The sequence below is a fragment of the Pecten maximus genome, chromosome 3, assembly GCF_902652985.1.
Source record: "Pecten maximus chromosome 3, xPecMax1.1, whole genome shotgun sequence".
NCBI lineage: Eukaryota > Metazoa > Mollusca > Bivalvia > Pectinida > Pectinidae > Pecten > Pecten maximus.
In genome coordinates this window covers 5,408,682-5,430,262 of record NC_047017.1, presented here as the reverse complement: position 1 = coordinate 5,430,262, position 21,581 = coordinate 5,408,682, and the positions used below count along the sequence as shown (strand labels likewise).

The window sequence follows — 21,581 nt, the reverse complement described above, 5'->3', positions numbered from 1 at the left end:
CAAGATGTGAAATAAATAACATTAAATTTTAAATTCAGTGGAAAGCAAGTGTTTGGATACATGGACAAGCTGCATAATTAAATAATGCATGTATTTAACATTAAAAAAAAATGCATTTTTTTTTTCAACCAACAATTTATATAAGATTATGATAAATATTCATTTTAATACAAGAACATCAGACATCTGGTATCCATAGCGTCAATATCACAAGTAAGGCTTAGACAACCTCGTAGTTCTAGTACGGTACTTCTCAACATATACATTTTAAATCTATAGGGTGTACAAATTATCAATATAGTCTCGACAACACAGGTTGTGCATATGTAGCTTAACCCAATCTAATAAAAATTAGGCTTGTAATTTCCTTTCCTCTACGATACACTGCAATACATTGTATTGCAGTGTATCGTAGAGGAATGGAAATTACAAGTCTAATTTTGATTAGGTTGTAGCTGAACCCTACCAAGTCAAGACCAATGGTTTCTGTGTGTTGTGAGCTTCCTCGGTCATTTTGTTTTCAGTGTAGTTTAAACCTTGCGTTAAAGGTCTGCACAGGAGGGCAAGATTTCACCGAATACATCGTGTCGGTGTATTTCATTGTATATTGGACAAATTTAGGAAAATACTTTTTTTTTTCAGTGTTAATATATTAAGTCCAGCCAATCAAATAAATAGCACATAGTATATTCCAGATGAATCACCTGCTGTTAACAGTTCATTAAAATATTTACAAATGATACATTTTTGCAGCAGATTAGGGATATATATTAGCCTTATATTAAAAGCTATCATTCACTGTTATAAGTCCTATTACGCTCCAATGCATCTCCATGCTTGAGCAAGTTTTCACACTCCAGTGACATTCGTACCATAGGAAACATTTGCATATCTTTGTGTTGTTATCTGACTTTACAAAATATTTGCCATTTTTCAGTTGAAAATAAAAACACCATGAATTCTTCAAGCAGAAACATATGTGAAATATAATGTCTGATGTTAATATACAATTAGGCATTTGGGCAATTGGGGTCAGACAGGTCAAAGGTCATTGGGGTCAATTGAGAATCTGATTTTTCCCCCTTCCAAACTTTTCCCATAATGTAAAGTCACTGTTTAGATGAATTTTTTTTTTTTTTTTTTTAATTTACAGACATAAGGTTTTAGAACGATATCATTTCAGAGATCACATATGTTGTTGATCACGGATCTGGTGATAGAATCTGAAAATCGGCCGTTATAGACAGCCGGTCATTATATACAGGCCGTCTTGCAGGTTTGACTGTATATAACCATTAGTCTTCGAGTATGGACAATTTCATGAAAGCACTGTTGTTGAATTAGCATAATTACATGTACATACAAAAGCAAGAACAGTAATATTTCATATGTAAAATATAATACCACTAAAATAAGCCAGTTTGCAGTAACTAATTAATCTTATTTTAGGTCTAAATTACAAATCGCACAACAACATTCATTTAAATTTAAACCCACCAGTTTGCAGTAACTAATTAATCTTATTTTAGGTCTAAATTACAAATCGCACAACAACATTCATTTTAATTTAAACCCACCACAATCTACTTGAGCAAATTCCCACATACAATTTAATGAGATATGGCGACAATGCTATACATATACACTCCTCTTAGTATTGCCAATACGGACGTCTCACAACAGACTGAAGTTTTTTATAACTAAGGATTTAATCCAATAAATATCAGTATGTAAATGGCTGAAGTCACATCTAAAGTTATCTACATCTATAGCATAGACAAATTTCAGACACAAAATGCATATATAGTCAATAGTTCTGGTTCATTTCTCCCTCATAAGGTGCAATCGGTCAATGACAGGCAAGGTGAAGGTGGCTGGCCAGGAGACCCGAGAGAAAGGGATAAGGGGAAGAAATGAGGGAGGAAGGGGGTGGGGTGGAGGGATTGAAAGATAGGCGAAGAAAATAGGAAGTGAGAAAAGAAGAATTTTTTAAGCTTTCAGGCTTTTTAAAAATCTTTTCTAAATAAAATCTTGTTAATGAACAAATTTTCTTCCTTTTTTTATTTAAAGGGGAGAAAACAAAATTTTTACATATAATGTAAAAGGGAATTAAGATCTCTACAAAACTGAGAATTCTAATTCCTGTTCATAAAGGTAGAAGCCAAACCATTCCTACTTCATAGGAACAATATCAATATCCAGTATTATATTTACATCATCTATAAAGTATATCACATTAAATCTATCCAAGTTTATATTTATCTGGTACATGTCAGAAACAAACCAGGAATATATATATTATACTCCCACTAAATTTGATTGTCACTTAGTTAAAAATACAAAAATGTATGTCTTTCCTTTGAAGTATTTTCAATATCTTTTACCATTACTAACAGAAAATCAATTTTCCAAACATCAAACTTGCTATCTAACTTGCAGTCATCGTAGTGAATTTTCTGAAATGAATATCTTGCTATCTGAGAAATGTTTCATTATATTCAAACCTGGCTTTATGATCAGTTTAAATATAGCATTTTCACTGTTTAGGTACAATATGCTTGTCAATCCTGATAATATATATACCAGGGTACACAGTATTTCATCCAGTTTTCTAACATTTTTCCTTGCTTCTTCTTGCTGATTATTAGTAAATGTAAAGGGAAAAGTTATCATAAACTTCCAAAAGTCTCAGGTATAGATTAAGGAGATTTTATCTGAAAATAATTCTGGGTTAATAAAATTTGGAACAAGATATCACATTTTGCAAACTTAACACTAGGATAAAAATATATGTGAAGTTTTCTCCTCAAATTTATTGAAATCTTCATCCACTGCATTGTAGCTATATATAGGAACCCGCTTATACATATTTTGACATTGATACAGGGTTTAGGTCGGGTCAAGGTCAATTTATATTTTTGTATACCAATATAAACTCTAATACAGATACATGATCAAGATAATGATTTATCAAAATCTTATTTCCTTTGGTAATCCCCCGGAATTGTTCGACACTGTTTTAGGGTCAGTTCAACAACAGGTCAAGGTCAGGAATTATAAGGGTCAAGGTCAAGCATTATCAGAGTGAAAGAGTCAAGGTCAGACATTATCAAAGGCCTGATTGTTAGATCTGGGTCAGATGGTTACTTAATTATCTACAGAGTGAAAGCACAACAACCAATTATGATATCTGTTGAGTGGAATGCCGTGACATGCGGTTGGACGTCAGTCATCCAACTCGTCACTGCTGTTGGCGTCCATGCGGTCAGCCTCAGGGGCATCCTGGGGAGAGTAGTCGGCACTGGCATACTGTTCGGAACTTGGCGTCTGCTGACTGGGGCTATTGGCCGTGCTCTGCTGACCACTCTCATTGGTCAAACCACCAGCCAAGACCCGCGGAATGGACATTGACGACATTGCTCCAGACACTTCAGCTGGACACTCGAAGTGGACGCAGTGAAACACCTACAGAGGACATTAATTATCAAATATTATGTTCTTGGTCTATAAGCTGTAATATTGAAGAGCAGAAGAATTGTTATACAGGTATATACATTTTAGTTGCAAGCGGATAGACTTTTGTATTTCAAAACCAGTACATATTGTGAAGTGTATGAGGTTTAATTAAATAAATAAGTCTTTTCAGCTACACTGTAATCTTACATATAATGTGACCTTGTGCAAATTCATTAAACTACTCTGTGTTTTACACTCGATTATAGATGTGCGAGTGTTTATGGGCCCCCTCATCCCCATTTACATCCGACCTATCAATCTGATTACAACCTCATGCATTTCACACCTTAAGAGTACATACATGTTAGCGGTTATTTGTCTGATGAAGGCGACAGGATAAAGTCACCAAAATGTTGTGCTTAAAAATCTTATACTCTCTATTCAAATACAAATCAATACTTACAAACCTAAAGAAATTGTGTCTTCAAAAGTAACAACTAGATTTATATTTTGAGATCAGATTTTACACAAGTGACTACTGTTACATGTATGTCATATCGTCCCATTAGTGCAACAAGGTGCTATCTTGATATTTTGGCAAAAATGAGATTTTTCTAGAAATAAAGTTAAGATATATGCATCTTTCATGTAAAAAAATATCTAAGCAAAATACCATTGATTAAAAAAGATAATTGTTAATTAATGAAAGGTGCTATCTTCAGAAAGTAGAATATGTTTAGAGCAACAAGGTGCTATATCAGTATCAGTTTGTGCAACAAGGTGCTATGTCCGAGAAGGCTCCTTGTTGCACACTACTTGTAATAGGTTTTGGTTTCATATTACAAGACAATTAACTGATATGACCCCTTGTAGCTGACTTGAGGGAAATCTATTGTTTTGATAAAATTGTCATTCCCCTGCCACTAAGGTATCACTTATTGAGGTTTTATTGAAAAATATTCAAGATTATAAAGATCGAAACTTTAAAACAGGCAGCATTTTCTCATTTAAATACCAGGTACTTAACTTCTTAAACCATTCCTAATAGCGAGGTCAATCATTATTTTGGGAACAGCAACATACAGTGGACAATGATCTACTAACAGTAGGTTAATACAACGTGTGGAATCACGAATTCGGAATACATGATCTGTTGCTCTGGCAAACATAACGAAGATAGACTTTTGTATTTATTCCAGTAATATTATCTATATTCTTGTGACTGATATTGACCTATGTCTTTGTGAATATGAGAATAATAACGTAATAGAAATAGCCTGTGCCACCTTGAAATGAAAGGAACATGACATCAAGAGTACTGCCACAGCAGCGGTCAGTCACAAGTTTTGAAGATATCTGAAAATTATACTGGAATCTAATAACTAATCAAAAGCCTTTGGTCTTAAATAAAGTATAATAAAGTTCAGCGTTTGTAAAGAAGAACACGTGTTCTAACACTGGATATTGGAAGGAAAGTTTTTGAGTATTATTGTTCTTGCTTAAAATCGAAGAAACCAAACCGGGGTTGGGGTCATAAAACAATACCCGCGGGCTCGTGTTCTCTTCGTGAAAGAGAAATACTTTCCAAATACAGGAGGTACTCAGGAAAAAGGCGATTTGCCTATAGATCATCTAGAAACAACTACTACTGTCTTTCGATAAAGGCCAAATGAAATATTGGCACAGAGCTTGAATCAGAATAGAACAGTTACATGGGAATAAATACACTGGGCAAGAAAAGACCAACTTGGAGAAAACAAAGAGGCTAAAAGTTATATTCCTTCAAGATCATACAGGAACATGTTTAGGAGGAGATCCTAGGTGGCAGTGGATCTAGTGACATTGGTACACTGTAACTGTTTGTTAAAGCACATACTCTGTTGCTGGGGAAATTATTAAGTGAAAGAAGTCACCTACTATATTCTGATACCTGTAAAGAACAGCATAGAAACCAGTTCATGGCTAGTAGCCTATTGCATGTCATTGAAGCAAAATCATCTAAAAAGATATACCAAAAGGATTTTGAATCTGGAATCAGATTCTATTCATTCAGCTTTATATAGATAATGCAAAGAACAACACTCCAATTCATAACCCAAGTCAGGTGACAGCTTGTATTGTCATGGCAATTAGGTAGTTTCACTTAAATACAATGACTTTTATTGTCTAAAAGATCTAGGGGCAACCAATTTCTCAAATATGAAAATGAATGCTGGTGGAGTCAAAGATTGCAATTTTAGTAGCAAAACAGAATAATTTGCTGTCCCTTAATGTCCCAATCAGGAATAACTCCACAAGTATCCCATAATCATTATGCACCACTTATCACCAACAAAAAGGATTAAGACAGCATTTCAGATGAGAGAGAATAGAAGGTGTATGTTGTTGAATGAAGAGTAAAATATAATGCACTAAATAGATGACTTACTTGTGACAAAAGTTCCAGTGGAACAAATACAAGATTGTGTAAGCTTTACTAATATTCAATATTATATATATAATAAGAGTACTGACTGTACTGTGGGAGAAACAATACGAACTCGTCCCATGCCAAAGGAAAAATATTCAATAAGGTATCAAAATTAATAAAATATGAAAATAAAGTGTTAATTGTCTAATCAAAATGCCGCTAAGAAAGTATAACTTCATGTTTGAAAGAAATTGGTTGTAAGCTACGGGAGAGGATCTATACGAGAAGATCAACAAGAATCAAATTCTGAAAATAAACAACGGGGGATAAGTTTCGCAACAATAGTTAAATGAAAATGCTGTTCAGAAAAAAAAACACAACTACTATCATAATGAAAAAGGCCTACTAAGTTTTAAAGAGATTGGCTGAAAAATGTTGGAGCAGATATCCGGACAAGATTCAAATATTGAAATAAATAAAGGGCAATAACTTTTGTAAATATAGTCAAACACAATTACATAATATATTATAAAGCCTACCAAGTTTGAGGGAGATTCACTGAAAAATGTACACCTGGACAAACAAAGGTAAATGCAGGACTGATGGACGGACAACACCATACCATAATACCCTCGTCAAATACCGACATACCAGTGACTAGGACCATATTCGGTTTTACCTAGCAGAAAAAATAATATATATCTAAAATCAATACCCAATTACTTAATGAAAGCTAAATTTAGTCATACTATTAGTAAATTATTGTGACTTTGATAATGCAACAAGGTGCTATCTCACAAGAAGGCACCTTGTTGCTTTAAACTTACCTCAAAGTAGTTGTGCAACAAGGTTCTATCTCACAAATGACCTTGATTAACAGGTTTAATTATGGAATATGTTGTAAATTCTTATCCTAATATTGACCTAGCACATGGATCTATAGAATAATTATTGATAAATGATTGAAATATTTTTCATTTACATGCCATATTGATTCAAAACTTTCAATTGCTGTTTTCTCAAAACTATCAAAAATCGAGATAGCACCTTGTTGCTCTAATGGGACGATATGGAACTGATTACACAAGTTCAATAATTTGATATGCCACAAACCAGGAGCACAAATCAAATGATTTAACAAGTGTTACATGGAATTGAGTATAATTCCATGTAACACAGTCATCAGCGTAAGATTCTGTTTGTCACATAACTCATATCTAAAAGAATGTAAGTGAAAACTTAATTTCTACAGAAGACGGGCATAATTCAGCTTTGATGTTATGTGTTTTGATGTTATGTGTTTTTCAACAGAGACAGCAACATAATATACTTGAGATGACATGAATTATTATATATGACGTCACAATAGTTTTATTACACATATCTCTTACGACATTTTTTGACATCTATTCGTTTATGACATATGGCATCTATGACATCACAATAGTGTTATTACACATGTCTCTTAGAACATTTGTGACAAAGTCATATGTAAAACAGACCAGTTTATATGTGATAAATTAAATATATACAAATGTATATACAAACCTCATTTGCTGTGTTGTGAGTTCCCACTATTTTGATAAATGCAACAGGTCTCTTTTCAAATCTGATGAGTTGCCATGACCTGCAAAAGAATATCACTTCAAATAAATCTTCGGACCCTGACTGTCGACACACAGCTACATCATCAGTCTGAACTCGGAGATTGATATACAATCAACTCCATTCTATATAAATGATTGTTTTTCAGTCATTTTTTCCAATATGGCTTAATGATATTCAAATCATTTGCCATGTAGTCCGATTAATGGTTGCAGTTGTACCTGTCTAAAACTAAATGGTTGGCTATTTATAATTTTCAGATTTTCTAAAAAAAAAAAAAAAAGGTAAAATAATATTTCAGGTAATGATTGATATAAAGTTTGGTTTATTCTTTAATATCTAACAGAAAAATCTGAAACTATTGTTGTATTTTGATCGGAGTCCATGATGTTACCCATAATTATGTGGCATATGCATCTTCTTTGATCAGGGAAAAGTTCAAAATGATTACACAGCCTATGACTACCTTCCTTGTCCTCTTTTCTAGTGAGCTGAACAATTTATGTGAGATAATTCACCTCGTCGAGTCTACAATGTACGGTTGAACGAGCTGAACAATTTATGTGAGATGAATCACCTCGTCGAGTCTACAATGTACGGTTAAGCGAGCTGAAAAATTTATGTAAGATGAATCACCTCATCGAGTCTACAATGTACGTTTGAGCGAGCTGAACAATTTATGTGAGATAATTCACCTAGTCGAGTCTACAATGTACGGTTGAGCGAGCTAAACAATTTATGTGAGATAACTCACCTAGTCGAGTCTACAATGTACGGTTGAGCGAGCGGAACAATTTATGTGAGATAATTACCTCGTTGAGTCTACAATGTACGGTTGAGCGAGCAGAACAATTTATGTGAGATAATTCACCTCGTCGAGTCCACAATGTACGGTTGAAAATAGTGATAAATCCTCGTCTACTTACTTGCATGGCTCATCGTGTTTGTCGGCCACCATATGCCAGTTCCTTTGGTCGGTGGAGACCTCTATATAGTAACTATAACTGCGGTCATCACAGTCCCAGAGAAGCAGTCTGTAACACAAACAAACGTCTAGATTATCATCCACTTCATTTGAAAGAGAATTTTATAAAGTAATAAGTCATAGAGTCTAAAACTTTCATTTGAGTGAGCTGAACAATTTATGGGAGATAGCTCACATCAGTGAGTCGACAATGTACGGTTGAGCAAGTTGATCAATTTATGTGAGATAGCTCACCTCATCGAGTCGACAATGTACGGCTGAGCAGTTGAAGAATTTATAAGAGATAGTTCATCTCATCGAGTCAACAATGTACGGTTAAGCGAGCTGAACAATTTATGTGAGATAGCTCACCTCATCGAGTCGACAATGTACGGTTGAGCGAGCTAAACAATTTATAGGACATAGCTCACCTCATTGAGTTGACAATGTACGGTTGAGCGAGCTGAACAATTTATGGGAGATAGCTCACCTCATCGAGTCGACAATGTACGGTTGAGAGAGCTGAACAATGATTGCCCCACTGCCCAGCTGATGACATGTGTACCCCGAGTCCCAGTCGTAGTTTCGCGTGTCGCCATTGATAAGGGTGTTCCTACTACGACTCACGCCCTCAATTACACAGGCACTGGCTTCAATGGTGGCCACGTTCTCATGGGGCACTGCAACAAAACCAAAGTATGCTAACTGAACGAGATACAAACGTAATAATTTCAAGAAAGTTCACCCCACGATGAAAAATAAATGGCTATAATTTCATTTTTCATTTCAAAAAAATCAATTGACAAGACGAAAAAGTCAAATGAACTGAAAAACGGACAAGTCCATATAAATTCTTTCAACAGTGGCTATGCAATGACTATAAATTATTAAAAATCATTTAATCAACTCCTTAAATTTAAATATGCTGAAGTTCAACACGGAAATTATATTGTAATTTTACTTCATCGTTAAGCATGAACATTATTTTCATTAATTTTTTTAACTTTCCTTTAATCAAAAAAAAAAAAATGTTGCCATTTTGTGCAAATAATTCTGAGTAAGTATTAATCCCTAAACATAGCTTTTAATTCCTTTCTTCCCTAGGTAAGTATTAATTTCTAAACTCAAAGCTTACACGTGTATGTATTACCTATTAGTCCCTGATCCAGTTACTATTTATAGACATGACAAAGCTTTACACGTGTATGTATTACCTATCAGCCCCTGATCCAGTTACTATTTATAGATATGACAAAGCTTTACACGTGTATGTATTACCTATCAGCCCCTGATCCAGTTACTATTTATAGACATGACAAAGCTTTACTCGTGTAGTATTACCTATTAGTCCCTGATCCAGTTTAAATGGTGTCTGTGTGTAGAAACATTCGAACGCTACAATGTGGAAGACACGGTTCACAGTGTTGTGTGTTCCAACTATTCTAATAAATCTGAAAAACAATAAATACATATTAAATCAGTATAACAAGAATATCTCAAAATCAAAATGTCTGTTCGTCAGGTAGCTGAATAGTTTCATTTCTAGAATTCTGTGATCACATCATAATCCTTGATTCCAGAATACTTTAAATAATACCTTACACTTTTTTATAAGAAATATGAAGTATCAACTAAAAACATATGCTTGAATGTCATGAAAATTGATGTCAAATCTCCAAAAGCCTGATCTTTATCATCATCAAAAGCCCACAAGTCTCTGTTGTCTCGTGGGTTAACAGTGGCTCGTGGGTTCCCGACGATGCCTTTTATCGTCTTTTATGTACTTATGAATAAAGAAACAAACAAAATAAAACTTTTTTAAATAAACAAAAAACTCGCCTTTTTATTCATAGAATTTTTTCAAAAACTATACTTGATGATTCATGAAATTTAATCCTGCACAAGATAAAAATTTGTGGAAAAGTTGTGTTTGGTAAAATTAGTATCATACACTACAAGATTACCAGGATACTTACCTTACTACCTTAGGGGAGAAATGCATAGTCTGCCAGGACCGACACAGGTACTTAGAGTGGTCGACAACTCTCTCATAGTCCTTGTCGTCCATCGACACCTCAATATAGTAGGAGTAGGATCTGGAAGTTAAAAACGATATTCAAAATGATTAATGAATAATATTAAATATTAACAACTTATGCATATTCATACACAAGTTATGAATATTTAATCAAAATCATATTCATACACAAGTTATGAATATTTAATCAAACTCATATTTAATCAAACTCATATTCATACACAAGTTATGAATATTTAATCAAACTCATATTCATACACAAGTTATGAATATTTAATCAATCTCATGAATATGCAAATAGGGATCAAAGAAATGCATATTCAAACACAGGAAACATATATGGACATTAAGTATAATCAGACGACTGAACAGAAATCGGGCTCACATTTGCTTATTTTACTTATGAAATTTTATTTTAGTAATACATAGAGGTACCAAATCCATTATTCCACAGCATCAACAAACCTCATATCTCGGTCCCACAGCAGTAACTTAAAACCATTGACAATGTAGGGTTGACTGAGTCGAATGACCACACCCTGACCCTCATTGTCATCGATGGGATGTCGTGTGAACCCTCGGTCAAGGTCATAGTTTTGGCTATCTCCATCCAGTAGAGCGGCCTTCATCTCGCCCCGGATTACCTGGGCCGAGTGTCGACTTGACGCCACATTTTCATCCAGCACTGTAGAGATTAGAAGTAACAACCATGTCAGTAAGTACATGGGTAGTAATATTTCCTATCTCCCTCATATTGGGTCAATAACAATCAGTCAGGGTAGTAATATTTCCTATCTCCCTTATATTGGGTCAATAACAATCAGTCAGGTTAGTAATATTTCCTATCTCCCTCATATTGGGTCAATAACAGTCAGTCATTATTTCCTCTTTTATCAGAACCTTCAAACTCTAGCCCGATGTCTCAATCAACATTCCTTTGATATCCTATTCATTTCATCCGAAGTCAATTTTTTACGATCTCGTATTGCTTTGGTTGCCACATATAAATATGATGTCATACAGTGATTTTAAAGACATCATAAATTTGGTGATAATTACATTGTCTTCAATGCTAAAACCACAAGATCCCATAATATACCAGGTAATTACTGTGTACGGTGCTGTGTTTGTTAAGAAGACACATATTCCACAGCTTTTTTCTCACCAGTTTGGGAATGGGCCTTTTGGTCTTATTGTGGGAAGAAAATTGGTGAATTGGGAAAGATTTTTTTCAGGAGTAAACTGTACATTTTGGGAATATGGCTTAAATATGAAATAACTCCAATTGGGAAAGGGGCCCATTAACAGCCCCAAAAAGCCCCCAGAAAAAGCCCTGTATTCTAGTATAATGTTAATGTTAGATTTCTTGAGATACTTTATATAAAAAGAATTATAGCAATGCAAAGGAAACTGTTTTTGATTTCCTACATTTAATTTGAACATCAAAAATTTTCTGGCAATTACAATTACTATATACAACCTACAAAGTAGATATACTCAGAATATAGGATATTAACAACCTGAACAGCATTATGTACATAAAAATAAAAAGTCAACAAAATACATACCAAGAAACCCTCTATACTCTAATTCCATGTCTCGACACTCGGTTTGTATTTTAATAGCGTCCAAAATGGCGTCTGGTGACACAAGTTTGGTGGATCTGACCCTGTTCAGTAACTCAGTCAGGGACATGAGCGGCAGACGCACAGCGTTGATGATTGGTGTAGGATCCTGGCCTACGTTTTGCTCCGCCCACTTACACACCGTGTTGAAAATGTCAATTTCAGGTGCACAAAACGAATCTCTCGAAATCAAGTCGGTCACTGAACACTGAAATCACATGATGTAAAATCAATTGAAATCAGAATCATTTAGAAGCTTGTTGTCTTTTTTAACAATTATTTAAATCCAGTCAAATTTTATCCATGAAAAAATAATAAAATAAAGAAAAGATAAAAAAGAAGAAGCCAAAGAGGGCAGAACGGCCATGCAGTAAATCTTGGTTTTTGTTTTATTTTTCTTATATTTATATATATAAATTATATACAAAAATAAACTCTAAAGAGATTATCATAACTCAGTAAGTGAACATATCTCTCATTTACTGTAAGTTGATTTTAATTTGTTTAAGATATAAGAAAAAAAATCTACAAATAAAAAAAAATAAAAAAATTCCAAACCTGTTTGATATTCGATGTAGATGTTCTATAAAAAATAGTAATGATTTATGACTTTAAAACTAGGTCATCGTGCTTAATTACCTGTGAAAGGGACAGAAAGGCCTCACTCTGGAGAATGTCCTGTGCGTTTCTGTCGATGAACTCCTTGCACACGTTGCACAGTGACGTGAGACTGTACACGTTAGCCAAGTCGTAGATCATGCACACGTTGGTCTTATTCAGAATTGCCTTTAAATATTCTGAAATGGAACCTTCGAGTTCCAAGAATCCATATCTATGAGACATGGCCAATATATCCAACAGCGTCTCCTCCTGAAATTTGAAAATAGGGTTTTATTGCAAATTCCATCGTGTTTATGTATCTTGAATACTTCATACCATGTTTTAGTGAAGTTTTCTTTAAAGAAAAAATTTCATGCATTTCTTTAGAGAAGAAATCTGGAAGAGATGTGACATATACGATGTAAACAATGAGGGACACGTGGCTCCAATCAAATTACTGACAAATAAACAAAGAATTTAAAAGTACACATAAATGTTTATCAAGCTAGCATTACAAGCATGTTCATCATAAATGTCACATTCTTTCTTCTTAGCTTTCTGTGATGTAAAACAGTAAAGGTGGAGAAGTTTTGGGTCTATCATCGATTCTAATACTACTACTGGTAGGTTGTTGATCTCGTAAACCAATTTTGTAAGTTAAATATCATTTAAAATTACTAAAAAAAAAAAAAATTTTTTCTCCCAAAAAATTCTGATATTTGTATCTTTATTATGCTGATTATTATTTTCTATTCAATGAATAAATTGCTTTAAGTTTTCATTATATATGAGTGTTTCTAAGGTGACAAGACTTCAATAAACTGTATGTACTGGTACCCTTGGTTATATTCGGTTAATAACTTGTTCATAGACATACCGCAGAACAGAAAATGCTGTCATGACCGATGAAGAAATCTTAATTCTCTTCTCAGGAAGCTTTATATTTATCTGATTATCAATTATAAAAAATTCCTAAGTTTCCTAATAAACACCCCTCAGGTATCCTAATAAACATCCCACAGCTATCCTAATAAACACCATTCAGGTATCCTAATAAACATCTCTCAGGTATCCTAATAAACACCCCTCAGGTATCCTAATAAACACTCCTCAGGTATCCTAATAAACATCCCTCAGGTATCCTAATAAACATCTCTCAGCTATCCTAATAAACACCATTCAGGTATCCCAATAAACATCTCTCAGGTATCCTAATAAACACCCTCAGGTATCCTAATAAACACTCCTCAGGTATCCTAATAAACATCCCTCAGGTATCCTAATAAACATCTCTCAGGTATCCTAATAAACATCCCTCAGGTATCCTAATAAACACCCCTCAGGTATCCTAATAAACATCCCTCAGGTATCCTAATAAACGCCCCTCAGGTATCCTAATAAACATCTCTCAGGTATCCTAATAAACACCCTCAGGTATCATAATAAACACCCCTCAGGTATCCTTATAAACATCCCTCTGGTTTCATAATAAACACCCCTCAGGTATCCTAATAAACATCCCTCAGGTATGCTAATAAACACCCCTAAGGTATGCTAATAAACACCCCTCATGTATCCTAATAAACATCCCTCTGGTATCCTAATAAACACCCCACATGTATCCTAATAAACATCTCTCAGGTATCCAAATAAACACCCTTCAGGTATCCTAATAAACACCCTTCAGGTATCCTAATAAACACCCCTCAGGTATCCTAATAAACACCCCTCAGGTATCCTAATAAACACCCCTCATGTATCCTAATAAATACCCCTCAGGTATCCTAATAAACACCCCTCAGGTATCCTAATAAACATCCCTCAGGTATCCTAATAAACACCCCTCAGGTATCCTAATAAACACCCCTTAGGTATCCTTATAAACATCCCCCAGGTATCCTAATAAACACCCCTCAGGTATCCTAATAAACATCCCTCAGGTATCCTAATAAACACCCCTCAGGTATCCTAATAAACACCCCTCATGTATCCTAATAAACACCCTCAGGTATCCTAATAAACACCCTCAGGTATCCTAATAAACATCCCTCAGGTATCCTAATAAACATCCCTCAGGTATCCTAATAAACACCCCTCAGGTATCCTAATAAACACCCCTTAGGTATCCTTATAAACATCCCCCAGGTATCCTAATAAACACCCCTCAGGTATCCTAATAAACATCCCTCAGGTATCCTAATAAACACCCCTCAGGTATCCTAATAAACACCCCTCATGTATCCTAATAAACACCCTCAGGTATCCTAATAAACACCCTCAGGTATCTTAATAACCACCCTTCAGTTATTATTGTGCTCATCAACCTTAGCTTGACAACCCATTGACCACAGACAATAATACCTTGATGTCGAGGAGGTTGATTCGACTAGTATACATGTATCGCAGTAAATAAGAAAATGCTGTGGCGGACATATCCTTCAGTTCAATCTCTGTAGTCCCAGGCAGTGACTCCTTCATCCCTCCAAACAGCATCGCCCTAAAACATGGAGAATTCTTATCAATTAAATAAATGTCAATTAACATTTTACAGTTCCCTGTAAATAAGCAATATATTTGTCCATAAACAGCCAGGGTCTTACTTGAAGAAAAGAAACATTGTGATGTTTTCAAACAAATATTCGCAAATAATAGCCATGTGTATTCTGCTGTTTCCTATATAGACACAGCATGACACATTCACAGAAATCAATGACAAAAAGACCAAAAAAAATTTTTTTTTTTTTAATTACAAAACAGTCATAAACATTTAAAATGATTAATACAAAGCATCACAATATGTATTACATGAACCAAAATAAGCCCTCTATGACATACATTTTTAGGAAATTTGATGATCTGTTTTTTGAAAACCAAATAGATGCTTGAATGAATATAAACTCAGACTTTAGATTTTCCACAGTTTTCCTATATACAGCCCCAAATATATGTACAGGAACATACCTGAAGTACATAGACCTCGCGGCCAGGATGGCCTTATGGGACGGGAAGCGAGTACCCTCCACGATCAACGTAAGATCACTGTACTCTGAACTGTCCACCAACTCCCCTAGATTATCCGACAGGGATCCGACATGGTCCACGATTCCAGCAGGGGTCGGGGTCCGCAACTGGTGGTGGTCACACATTCTGTGCTATATTGATGTACCAGTATATATATATATATATATACACAGTCTCGGCTTGTACTAGAAACAAGGAAGAAACGAAATTAAAACAATTAAATATTGACATGAAAATTTTTCTGGGTATATTGCTAAAGCAATTTATATTTTATGTCCCCTACTGGCTCCCTATCTTGACCTTGACCCAAAATCCCTAAAACTCGAACGTGTCCAAGCTATTATTATCCTTTATCATTGTGTGAAGATTTAATCAAATCCCTGAAGGAATGAATCGAAGCCGCTAGTTTGCTGAAAATCTTTGGTGTTAGGTACATATGTACAAGATGGAGGGAGATCAGGATATATACCTACATCTTATCTCACAATGTACATACAGTATCTATAGAATAAATACATTTTTAATGTACATAGTATGTAACATGTATTAACATGTTTACTGTTGTACATTTTATCTTCAACTACATGCACTAAAATGCATGATAATCAAAGGAGATCTCTATACTAATGTTAACCATGCATATATATATAAACTTCAAATGATTTCTCCCTTTGCCTAGTGTTGCATTCCATGGGTGATTTCTCCCATTATCTAGTGCTGCATTCCATGGGCCTGTTCGTTTATGCGACAAACCGGTTCGTCAGTTTTTAAATGTATAATAATATTTCCAACATATATCTTGACAGACCTGCAAATGTTAATACAAAATCACCAGGTCCGTCTTTATTTCATAAACGAACAACACCGGTCCAAGTGGTCCAATTACCGTTTGGACCGCAAAAACGAAAACAGCCCATGTCTTGGCAAATTGCTTCAAAAATTTAAGTCTGAATCTGTATCTATCACATTTTTCACTGCATGCAAAACAAATATAATCATTTGTTAGGAAGAAGTTGAAAATGGAGGGACAAACCATATCATCATGTAGAGTAATCTCTACAGCAGGGATATATTGATATATGTAGCTACATACACGTATGATAAGTCACAACTTATGATAATTAGAATTTAAAAGTACAAGACATCTTCATCACAAGTGCCCTACAACTGCGTGTGAGACTACAGGGGTATCATAGAGCGTTTACTATCAATTCCGGACAATATACCTGTCATACATCTGTAGGTAGTGTATATACTTAACTGTTAATTGGTAGCACCAGTGGGAAGTAATTAATGTCGCTTCAATGAAAAATATAAATCTTTCAGCATCAAGATCTGAAGAATGCACTACATTAGAGATCAGATAGACTTAAAGCTTGTTTTTTGCATTGTGTGTGATTTCACTTGGCAACACCATAATGTCTTTTATAAATTAATGTGTGAGTGAGGTACCAGTGGGGACACCATAATGTTGTCATGTATTAATGTGTGAGTGAGGTACCAGTGGGGGACACTATAATGATGTTATGTATAAATGTTTGAGTGAGGTATCAGAGGGGGGCACCATAATGATGTCATGTATTAATGTGTGAGTGAGGTACCAGTGGGGGACACTATAATGATGTCATGTATTAATGTGTGAGTGAGGTACCAGTGGGGGCACCATAATGATGTCATGTATTAATGTGTGAGTGAGGTACCAGTGGGGGCACCATAATGATGTCATGTATTAATGTGTGAGTGAGGTACCAGAGGGGGGTACCATAATGATGTCATGTATTAATGTGTGAGTGAGGTACCAGTGGGGGCACCATAATGATGTCATGTATTAATGTGTGAGTGAGGTACCAGAGGGGGGGGGGGGGGCACCATAATGATGTCATGTATTAATGTGTGAGTGAGGTACCAGAGGGGGGCACCATAATGATGTCATGCATTAATGTGTGAGTGAGGTACCAGAGGAGGGGGCACCATAATGATGTCATGTATTAATGTGTGAGTGAGGTACCAGAGGGGGGGGCACCATAATGATGTCATGTATTAATGTGTGAGTGAGGTACCAGAGGGGGGCACCATAATGATGTCATGTACATGTATTAATGTGATGTGTGAGTGAGGTACCAGTGGGGGACACCATAATGATGTCAAGTATTAATTTATAATGTGTGAGTGATCATGAGGTACCATAAGGAGAAGACCTTTCCTAGTTATTCTAAATGCCAAAGGCCATAGTGGACTGGAACAGCTTACAGTTTCTCTCTTGCTGATGAAGACAGCCTTGAATCATCCAAGGCATGCTGATCTGTACTCTTACTCTCCACATTAAAAATACCCCACCCCCTGTGTTTCTCATGGCATGATTCCCCACACCATTCCCCTTTTATTCTTGATCAGCCACCACTAACATAGGCTGACCTACCCCCCTCCCCTCGAGTCATCAGGGTAAGTCTAACATGTCTGTTTAATTTCAAAGTGCCTGACAGTAATGCATTTCCTTACATCTATAACTAATTATATAGAATAAAGTTGAAATGTCCATGTGACGGTAAATAATAATAAAATAAAAAGCCAAACTCAGATCTGCTGTCTCCCTAGTACTTTCGCGGCTACATTCTGCCGCTCTTCAGGGGATTATGAATTTTATTCGGTACATCCTATGACGTCATAGTTTGATGACGTCATAATAGTAGGGTACATAATTTATAAAACACTTATTTGTCCAGTTTACAAGGGTTGAGACCAACTATATGATACGGTTTAAACAAAATAATCCATTAAAAACTTGATTGGAGCAATTAATTATATATATATAAATCTCAGTCATGCCATGAGATACAGAAAACCTCCCACTATCTACTACATATATTTTATACATAACTCCTGGTATTTGTTAATACACTCATTTGCACTTTCTGCCAACATGCCTATGTTTCCACTAGTACTTTGTCCACCGTCCAGAGACAGTAATCACTATTATTATGGAAGAAGAATTAATTAAGTGTATATATGTAAGCAATTTACACTGATTGAACTGGAAGTAGCTATAGTTACAGTGTATATAACAATTCTCTAGAGGGGACTTAAATTAATACAAAGTACTAGTGAAGAAGCAAATACTTGAACAATATTACTATTTTCTGGTATACGTAGATTTCACTTTGCCAGTCCCGCACAGTTATGTCCATGACAGATGACCTGCATGACATGAACCAACAGTTGGTAAGGTACATTAAGCGAAATGTCTGTCATGTGTAATTGGTTCTTGTTTTGAAAGGCTGCAGATCAGTCATGACGGAGACAGTATTTTCAAAGAGGGTTTTTGGGGCAGCAACCCCAAATAAATAACACCTAGACTACTTGCTTATTGCGAGAAGTTATCTAAACTGTTAGTCAGTTTAATAATTCTATGAAGGGAAGTATATATACGGTAGATTTCTTATTTTCTATGCAAGGGACGGAATCCAGCAACTTCAGCTTTAGCACAAATATATAGAGAGACAAATTTTTTTACATGAGCAGCCCCAAATAATTACATTCAAGCTTAAGCTTCTTTGATATCTAAATCGAAATGACATTCTCATTGGCAGGCCTAGTGTTTACATGAATCAAAAGATAAACATGACATTGTGAATGTCAACATGCATATACTTGTCAATGAAGGGAATTTTCCGCTTTGTAAACCCAACACAAGTCATGGAAATAATTATTCTATTTTAAAACTTCTACAAGCTTTTGGTTTTGATTTTAGAAAATTCATGTTCGTGGATTCTCTTATAGCACCGGCTTCAGCAGTGATTACCTTTAGCACAATTTTTCTTAGGATCAGCAAAGTGAGATGCTCCCTAGTTACTATTGGGATCTCCACTTCCACAATTATAGGTGCACATTTATATTTACAGTCAAACCTGTCTATAGCGACTGCCCAAGGGGAGGCAGAAAAACGGTCACTATAGACAGGTTGCCTTTATAGACAGGTCAAAATTATTGCACCAACAAATTTACTTAAAACTGCCATATATAAATTGTCATTGAACAGGGCATTCAGAAGACCAGTCAGAAGTTAAATAAATGCATAAACTTTATAAATCTGAAGGGTTTAATATTTAATGATTTGTGGACCCAAACACAAAATATAACTCAAAATGGTCTTATGGATAATACTTTTTTAATATTTTGTTCTGAAGTAATGCTATATGTATCTATCAAATTATCTCCCTTTCTTTCATAAATAAAGAAAAAGAATACACAATAATTAATTAATAAATTATATTTGTGTTACTACTAATTATTTTGTGTTATAGTCTTACTTCTTAAAACCAAAATATTTTTTTTCTGACCCAAATTGAAATCCGGATATTTGTGTCAGTTTACGACTTTTTGTTAGTATTGACTAATTAAAGATGGCGGCAGTACAAACGCTAGTACCGACAGCTACGATTAAGAAAGGCATTATTGGCTTTCATGTGAGTAAATCTTGTTGACAGATATGACCAGTGTTTGTTATTGAAGTGATGTATCCTAGTTGTAATCACAAAATTAACTGACCGTGTCAAATGAAGCCACCTGTACACGGTTGTAATGTAATACCGACACGCATGGTGACCGGACTCCTCTCTTACCGAGCCCCAGGCCAGGGCAGCTACAGTAATTATAGGCTTACAGGTGGTAGAGGTCTTTTGTTTATATACTCAGGCCAGGGTTGTGGTGGTCCTTTGTTTGTATAATCAAGCCAGGGTCGATGTGTCTGAATTTTCCGGGGATTTTATGAGGGATGACTGCCGAGATCAGAAGATGGCTGACAGAAATCGGTCGCTATAGAAAACAAATTAGCGACCGCCGTTCCGAAATCACCGGTCGTTAGCCACATTAGACAGGTAGTCGCTATACAGAGGGTCGTTATAAAGTAAAATCTCACGGGGAATCTTAAAATCGGTCGTTATAGACAGGCAGTCGTTATATACAGGGGGTCATTAGAGCAGGTTTGACTGTATTTATTTACCGGGTTTTATGTACGCAATTATAGACTTTTAGTCTTTCAGCTGCTGAGAACAGATAGGAAAATTACTAGAATGGGTATAGTATGTAGTAAAAGGAGAGAGTGGGCCGGGGAAAATAGGTTCACATCGATCCCTGTCCGACATGCATGTATACACAGAATATCAAATTTGAGTACTCTGTTTGTGAAATTGTCTAATGTGATAATGTCTGGCTTAAAACCATTAGCAGATAGCAGCAGTGACCTTAGAGACATGACTATCTCGGTCCCTGCTCTACTGTATACAATACATGAATTTATGAATATTCTATGTACATGTAGCTGTGAATCCGTATCATAGCACATGATTATCTCATATATGTAATTTGATACTACATTGTTTTATGATAATTACAGATAAAATTGTTGCTACAGAACATAACTAATCAAAATTAACGACTTGCAACCCCGAGGAGTCGGTCAAAGACATCCATTTTGCAAGTACATGATAAATACATCATGTCGTGAAATATTTGAAGAATTTCAACCATGATCTATTTTTAGGGATTAATGAACAGTTAAAACGAACGTCAAGCTTTCGTTACTGCGAGTTTCATACTTACAAATAGATAATAGAGATGCAGAATTCAATCAAGGCAGTTTCTCAAAAACGTTCATTGTGGAATTTAGACGTCACTTTGATTTGCAACAGCTTCAAAATTAAACATTTCCGACATGTTGTTTACTCCCGGAAGTAATACCAAAAATTGTGTTATTAGGTCATCAAGAGAATCAGTGTTATTTACATTATTATAATCACATTTCCGATCAATTTCGACATTGGAATAAAATGATATGATTATAAAATATATTTGAATAAAATGGTA

General features: G+C 35.2%; 1 protein-coding gene across 1 annotated transcript; it reads right to left on the bottom strand.

The window, feature by feature from the left end:
• Window positions 1-2,306: 2,306 nt before the first annotated feature.
• Window positions 2,307-21,440, bottom strand: LOC117323011 (BTB/POZ domain-containing protein 9-like). Its single transcript, XM_033877996.1, has 12 exons — window positions 21,318-21,440; window positions 15,660-15,904; window positions 15,060-15,195; window positions 12,738-12,968; window positions 12,042-12,306; window positions 10,939-11,158; window positions 10,412-10,531; window positions 9,777-9,886; window positions 8,926-9,115; window positions 8,398-8,505; window positions 7,415-7,493; window positions 2,307-3,465 (listed from the first exon to the last, which is right to left on the bottom strand). The coding sequence occupies exons 2-12, from the start codon at window positions 15,842-15,844 to the stop codon at window positions 3,226-3,228; spliced, it is 1,884 nt and encodes a 627-aa protein (XP_033733887.1). The 5' UTR covers window positions 15,845-15,904; window positions 21,318-21,440; the 3' UTR covers window positions 2,307-3,225.
• Between the last annotated feature and the right edge of the window lie 141 nt (window positions 21,441-21,581).